This window comes from Notamacropus eugenii, chromosome 3, assembly GCF_028372415.1.
Source record: "Notamacropus eugenii isolate mMacEug1 chromosome 3, mMacEug1.pri_v2, whole genome shotgun sequence".
Taxonomy (NCBI): Eukaryota; Metazoa; Chordata; class Mammalia; order Diprotodontia; family Macropodidae; genus Notamacropus; species Notamacropus eugenii.
The window spans coordinates 16,501,490-16,509,450 of NC_092874.1; the positions used below are offsets into that span (position 1 = coordinate 16,501,490).

The following is a 7,961-nucleotide window of genomic DNA, read 5'->3' on the forward strand; positions in this document are numbered from 1 at the left end:
TTCTTGTGAAGACAAAGAAAAATGTCCCTGTTTACCTGCCTCTAGAAATCTGAGGGGATAGCTTTTTTTTTTCTTTCCCTTTTCTCTTCCCCATCCACTGCTGGGCAATGCACAGAACTTCTCTGAAATTTTTTTAACCCTAAAACAGGACTAACAATAACTACTTCTCCGAAGAGTTGTTGCACTGCTCAAATGAACCAACCTGTGTAAAGTGCTTTGCAAACCTCAAAGTAATAATCACCATTTGAATGATTCTTATAAATTGTCAGATTTTTTTTTTTTTTTAGAGAGCAAGAGAAGACCATCTTTTGGAATGCTTTATTATCCATTACATGCATTGAGGTCTGTGACAAAGTTGGCTTGCAATTTTGAGTCATGTCCTTCTAAGAGAGTCACTTAATTTTCTCCAACACATAGACCAGGTTGCTAGTCAAACCTTTACCATTTCCCCGTGAAAAGTGGCAAACATTTTGGCTGTTTTCACTGGGAAAAACAAAGCTATGTTCCATTTCTTTTGGAGGGGGGATATCAAGGGATTTATAAGGGGATTACAATGCTGGGAATGCCATTTCTACTTAGATGAAGAGTATTTCAGGGGGCATTGCAACTGTTCTCGGAAAATACAGTCTAGAACTGGCAGAAGTCATTGTCAACGATGTCTTCATCAATGGCCAAGCAAACAATATGGCAGCCATCGATGGCTTCTTGACCTCCCCTGGCTTGACCTCGTGGTCAGAATTCACTCTATCACATAACTTTGGGGTCAGGGCCTTCTCTCCAGACCTCCCACTCCTCTGGACTCACTTCATTATCACCAGCTTTCTTAGTGAAGTAATCATCAAAGTCCAGGGTCCTGAAATGGAAGCAACAGGAAATAATAAAATTTACTGGAATCAGGGATGTTCCAAGAGGGCTCAAAGATGGCTGTGGTAATCCTTTCTAGCTGGACTTCTTGGAAATATGGAGGAGAAGCTAAATCACAGAGAAGAGATCTAGAGTTGGAAGGGACCTTAGAGACCATATACTCCAGGGGTTCTTATCTTGGGATCTGTGAACTTGTTTCTGTTTTGTTCTTAAAGAAGGATCCTGATAACTGTATTTCAGTATAATTGGTTTCCTTTGCAATTCTCTGCATTTTACTTTACATATTTAAAAGAGTTGTTTCTGAGAAAGGTGGATAGAACTGGGCCAGAAACCAGAAGGACCTAAGTGAAAATCTGCCCTTCAAACTTAGCTGTGTCACCCTGGGCAAGTCACTTAACCTCTGTCTTCCTCAGTTTCCTCAACTGTGAAATTGGAATAACAGCACCTACCCCTCAGAGCTGTTGTGAGGATCAAATGAGATAAACAGTAAAGCACTTTGTAAAACTAAAAGGTCATATACATGTGCGATTATGACTTTTATTGATTGTAACTGATTTCATCTTTCAGTGCCTCAGTTTCCTCATCTGTGCAATGAGGATAATAATAATGATTGCCCAATCTAGCCTTTAGATTGGGCAATTATTATGATTATTTTGAGAAGAGACCACAGGGTTGATTGACTTTAACTCCTTCATTTTAAAGATGAGTATTCGCAGGTCCAGAGAGGTTAAGTTCTATTTTCCTGAGAATCCTGCCTTACCGTGTGCCACTTACCTGGGCTCCCCTTCATCAGCAACCTGGAGTTCCCGAGGTTGGTTGGTCACGAAGTAATTTGGCTGCTCTGCAGATGGTGTCCCCAGCAACCTTTGTGGCATATGGATGGTGGATTCCTTGACAGCCTCCCTTCCAAATCTTTGTGGCAAATTTGGGATGCGCCTTGAGAGGCCGCCATCGAAATTCCTTCCAAACCGAAGGGGTAAATTGATCGTAGGCTCAACGCTCCTTTCTTTCTCAAAGGAACGTCCGAATCTCAAAGGGAGGCGGGGCATAGACTGGGGGATCTTGTAAGGCATCTGGGTCTGCAGGTTGTGGATGGTGTTGGAGCCCCATTTCCAGAGCTCAGCAGGGTGGAGGCTCCTTTGCTTCTTCTCTTTGGGGTGTCCTAGGGTCTGTGATTAAAAATGAGATAAGTCATTTTTCTCCCCCTTACCTGGAAGATTTGGGTCACCAAATTAACTTAAATTCTAATTTTAACCCTGAGACATCTCAGGCATATAAATAATTCAATTCAGCAAACGTTCAGCACCTATTCTACGCCAGTCAATGCTGGAATTTACAAAGACTGGAATAAAAAAGTCCCTCCCCTTCTTCAGGAGGCTATAGTCTTTTAGGGCATATAATAGATCCAAAGAGAAATAAATAGAAAATATATACAAAGTAACTTCTAATAAGATTTATCGGTACCTTTTGTTTTTACATCACTGTCATCTCTAGAAAAACCACTTCCTTCCTCCCTATCTCCTACCCCATTCCTCTGAATTGAACTCTTTTTTTCTATAGAGCATTTCTGAGAAGAGGCGCTAGATGACTCAGTAAGTAGAACGCTGGCACTGGAGTCAGTAAGACCTGAGTTCAAATCCAGCCTCAGACATTGGCAGTGTGACTTTGGGCAAGTCCTCTGACCTCTAGAGGTTTGCCTTAGTTTCCTCAACTCTAAAATGGGGGTAATAATAGCACCTATCTCTCAGGATTGCTGTGGTGATCAAATGAGACAGTAATTATAAAGCACTTAGTACAGTGTCTGACATACAGTAGGCATTATATAAATGTTACTTATTATTATTATTTAACAACTTGAAAAACTGGGATGAGTTGAGGGGTGGGAGGTTAACTGCTGATCTACTGTGTGGTATGATAGAAAGAGCCCTGAATTTGAAATCAGAAATCCTGAGTTCATATCCTGGTCTGTCATTTATTACCTGTGTGATCTTGGGCAAACAATCGTCCTCTGTGCCTCAGTTTCTTCATCTGTAAAATGTAGAGGTCAGACTTGATAGTTTTTGAGATCCCTTCAGTTCTAGTTTTCTGATTCTAATAATGCGAGTGAGAAGGGACTAGAGGTCACTGAATCCAAGCTCCTTATTTTACAGATGAGTAAACTGAGACCTAAGGAGATGAGGTAAGTTAGCACAAGTTCACATAGGCACTAAGTGGCTCTGATACAAATTCCCTTATTCTACTTTTGTTAGTTTTGTCCATGGTATCAATAGTATCTGGAATTGGAGAATCTGGAGAAAGAGAACCAACTATATTTCTGGGGAGACCTCTCCCTCTTTTTTTTCTTTCCTTATATTTCACCTCCTCTATTCTGCATTTCTTTACCTTCACCAATAGTGAGACATCAAAATGTGAGTGAATGGCGCAAATATGTGGGAGATGATGGTTGAATTTTAGGGTAAAGTTAGGAGAGGAAGCACTCTCAAAAATATTCTCTGTCCCCAAGTCCATTACAAGTTCAGTTCTATTTAACTAATCCAAATAGCAAATGTTTAATTACATTTTTGTCTTACCCTAAAATTTTTGCTCATCCACCGACGCTTGTTAAGTTATTAAATTTCTGTGCATATTTACCAACTGGTTCCTACTAAGCAGAAAACCATAACCACCTCATTACATTTGCATTCATCGTTAAGAATACTTAAATCACTCCTCTTTAAAATGCATCCAGCCTTTTTAGAGTCTCTGGCAGTTTATTACAAACATGTTTTCCTACTTTAATTGCAGCTCAGTAATGTGCCTTCTGCTTGCTAAGTATCCCATTACATGCTATCTATTTAATCTGCGATTACGGATGCCAGGCTGGCTACCACTGTGCCAGTGGGAGCCGCCAACCCACGGATGTCGTCGCGGACCTGACAGGGAAAGCAAAGTATATTATTAAGTCGTACCTTTCCGAGAACAACTTTTTAGTAAAGTTGTTCGTGTTATTAGTCAATTACCAGAACTCTTTGGTATCAACATTCTAGTTAATGCCAGGCACGTCCGGGTAAATTTAAAGAGTTACCTTTAAATATTCATCATAACGTTCCCAGTCGTGAAGATTGGACATCACGGATTCATCGGCACAGACAGACTTCGAAGCTAACAGGATTGAAGTGGCCAGAGTCAACACGACAAATGACTTTAATGAGATGATTTCCATTGTCCATAAAAACTCAAATGAAGTTTCTATGTGCTGCTCGGGACGACACAAGGGACGTGGAGGTCTTTTAATACTGAAAAACAACAAAGAAAGATGCCTTGCGCTGGGGACCCCATTCCACATGGCCGAATTTCTAATATTAATTACGGCCAGCGACTAGAATATGCATTTGAAGAATGTTGGTAATGTGTTCTGCGAAGACGGCAGCAGGTTCAGCTCGCGAATTAATTAACTTTGAAAACAATTCCCCTTATTATGAAAACATTTCTAATTAGGTAAGACTGAGGGGCCAGGTAATTAGAATTTTAAGGGAACCGTATTCTATAGCTCCCCACTCTAGCAAATGGAATTCTGTTTGGGGGTCTTTGCGTCAATCTACATACCATGTCTTAGAAAAGAAAACAAGTATTCAAAAAAGTCTTTGTTGATTTTGATCCCTACCGGAGAGGTTGGCTTTGTGTTTTCAAAATGTCAGGTGAAATTCGAAATGTGAACCACACGAACAAAGGCCAATATGTCATTAATTAGTTTTCTGTTGTATTCAGTTTGTTTATTACCAGATTTTCAAAGTTAGTACAAGCTTAGTCATAATCATATTTTTGTGCGTGCATTAGCAATGTTCACAGGAGAGTTCAAGAAGCATCTTGGAGAGAGCAGCCTTCTCAGGGTGGGCTTGAATCCTTTCAGGATTTTGGTGTGTTTGCCCAATGGGCCTTGCTTGGCAGAACTATGGAAGTCAACAAAATTTTAAGTGAATGAAGCTGCTGCTCCCACGCCCTTGAGGATCTCAGCAGAGTTTTGGGAAGTTCATATGTGTGCAGCTTTTGTTACTCCCTTGGCTCCTATCATTCCAGTAATTGTACATGACCATAAACCTACTGACAGTATCGAGAACTGAATTTGCTCCAAACAAATGCTTAATTTTTACTGAGAGCTGTAGTTCATAGAATTTCAGTTGGAAAGACCTTTAGAGGCATCTGGTTCAACCAATACCACCTGGACAAGAACTTTCACATTGACACACCCAACATATGTTCACCCACCATTCTTTGAAGATCTCTAATCAGTGGAAAGAGCTCTAGAAGAGCTTGGAATCAGGAAGACTCATCAGCCTGAGTTCAAATCCAGCCTCAGACACTAGCTGAGTGACCCTGGGCAAGTTACTGAACCCTGTCTGTCTCCGTTTCCTCATCTGTAAAATGAACTGGAGAAGGAAATGGCAAACCACTTTGGTATCTCTGCCAAAAAAAAAAAAACCTAAATGGGGTCACAAAGAATTGACAGGACAAGAATGACTGAACTGGGTCAGGGAGGAGGCACTCACCACCTTTTGATGAGGCCCACATCACTTTGCAAGAATTCTCATTGTTAAGACACCATCAAGCTAGAATTGGTTCCTCTGCAACTACCAAACCAAAGCTCCTAGTTATTTGCTCTGTGGCTAAGCAGAAGAAAAATCTCCTCAAATACCTGAGGGAGCTATCACATCTTCCCTCTACCTTCTCTTCTCAGGTCTAAGCAGCCTCAGTTCCATCACCTTCTTATCCTGCTTATCCTCCTATGGATGATCTCCAGCTATCACCTTCCCTCTGAAAATGTGCTGCCCCTAATATCCTATGTGTTCTCTGACCAAGGCAGAGGAGGAAGGGATCCATTCTCTCAGTCATAACATGTTGCCTTTCACTAGAGCAGTCTCCTTTTTGGCTGCCATGTCCAACTTTGGACCTTAATTGAGTTTACTCTGTATCAGAAGCCCTAGAATTCTTTAGGTCTTTCCCTATTTTCTATGTGAATTTAAGACTAGGACTTTAGATTTATCCCTATTAAATTTGGAATGAAATTCACAATTGGGAACAACTGACTGTGATTCTAATTTATCAGTGAGCTGCCCAAACACATTATCTCATTAGAATCTCATAACAAATACGAAGTTGTCTGTCTTTCATTGGCTTTATTTTTGACAAGTATTCTCTTTCTAATGAACTTATTTTTAATCCTGAACTGAACCAACACCAAAGAAAATGAGCATTTATATAGAGAGAGTAAACAAGAAAAAGATTGTATATGAAACTGGGAATAGTTATTAGGCACAAATTGTTTTTCTTTTAAAATAATAATAACTAGTATTTAGATAAACATTTTGAGGTTTGCAAAATAGATTCTATATGATATCTCATTTCATCCTTACAATAACCCTGCAAGATGGATGCTACTCTTAAATATAATTAAGTAGAAATAATAAAATAATAGGTAAGATATGATGTCATGTGAAGATACATGTGATACCTTAATATATCATAAATTCACCATGTACCTTTCAGAGTCGTTTTGCTTGTCTGATTCTTCCTGGCTTGTTTTCTATGCATTTTAGAAAAATTCTTCAATGCCTCAAACTTTTTTTTCTTTCTCAACTATTTTGTTGTTGTTTTGGGTTATCCTATCCCCAGTGTTTTACCCTACTCCTTGCACTCCGCCAATTAAAAAGAAAAGAAAAGCCACCTTTTTGCAACACAGAGATGGTGACTCAAGGCAAACAAATTTAGATACTGGCATCGTATGAAATTATATGTCTTACTGTACAGCATCTTGTGTTCACTGTAATTTGATCTGTGGCTGACCCAGTCCCATAGTAGGAAGGTGTGGCTCCTAGGGATAGACACAATAGGCCCGACCAGTCTGTTGTAGAGTGGGGGCTTAGCAGGTTGCTTTTTTAAAGGTTCAAACTGATCAGTAATGCTAAAAATGAGGGACTTTTATTAGGCATATTTAATTCACTTAATTCACAATTGACTGAAAGATATTGAGATATCAAGATGGTTATTGTTTATTTAAAAAAATATTTGTTTTTCTAGAGCAAATCACCACTTACAAGGTTTTTTTTTCCGATAAGGAGGGGTCCATCCCTTACATTCCTACATCCAGATGACCAATTTCTTGTTCCATTTTTTGTCTTCCCTTGAAAATCTTGCCAATATACAGAAAAGTTATTAAATTTTTCATCTTTTAACCAACTTATTTCCACTAAGTAGAATAACCTTTGCATTCTTCGTTATCAACAGTTAAATCACTTAGAAGCCATCTGGTCCAAACCCTTAATTTTACAGAAGGGGAAACCAAGGCCGAGGGTGGGGAAATGACTGGCCCCACCTCACAAACAAAAATTGCATCAGGCCCTTGGTGCTGGGCCAGGCTTGTTTGACTTTCCAGCCTCCTGTGAAATGAATACATTTGACTTCCAAATCATTTCTTGGTGAGCTCCTCACTGAACTCCCCCTTAAGTGGCCAATAGAATCAAACTCTTCTGAGATGTGTGAAGTGAGGGATGTGTCATGCACCCTGGGCTCAGCACCCTTGGGATGAGGAAGGGAAAGGAGGGGGCCGGCGGGCGTCTTTTTAAACACACTTTGGTATCAGATATTGTCTGTCATTTCACACAAAGTTGGACAATATACCTGCTTTCCCCGCTTTCAGCACTGCTGTGACTTAAGATTCTGTTTCTCGTTCTCAACTCATCCGATGCCTCTTAGCATGCACAGCAACCATCCTGACGCGAAGTCCTACTGTCTTTATCAGTCTTGCACTTGCAAAGTGCTGTGGCTGGGCAGCAGGCAGGGCCTGCCCTGCTCCCTTCTTGGTCTTGAAGCTCCCTTAGCATTAACTCGCATGTCTATTGTGACTTCTAGATACGGAGACCCTTCCTCACCATACCTCTAGGAGGCAGGTAGAGCAGACATTGTAGGGCAACTACATGGTACCATAGTGTGTAGATCACTGGGCTTGGAGTCAGGAAGACTGATCTTTCTGAGTTCAAATCCAGCCTCAGACACTTTGCTAGCTGTGTGACCCTGGGCAAGTCACTTCACCCTGTTGGTCTCAGTTTCCTCATCTGTAAAAG

The 7,961-nt window shown here is 40.4% G+C and overlaps 1 protein-coding gene across 1 annotated transcript; it reads right to left on the bottom strand.

The window, feature by feature from the left end:
• Window positions 1-341: 341 nt before the first annotated feature.
• Window positions 342-4,066, bottom strand: NPVF (neuropeptide VF precursor). Its single transcript, XM_072650234.1, has 3 exons — window positions 3,929-4,066; window positions 1,639-2,033; window positions 342-853 (listed from the first exon to the last, which is right to left on the bottom strand). The coding sequence occupies exons 1-3, from the start codon at window positions 4,064-4,066 to the stop codon at window positions 748-750; spliced, it is 639 nt and encodes a 212-aa protein (XP_072506335.1). The 3' UTR covers window positions 342-747.
• Between the last annotated feature and the right edge of the window lie 3,895 nt (window positions 4,067-7,961).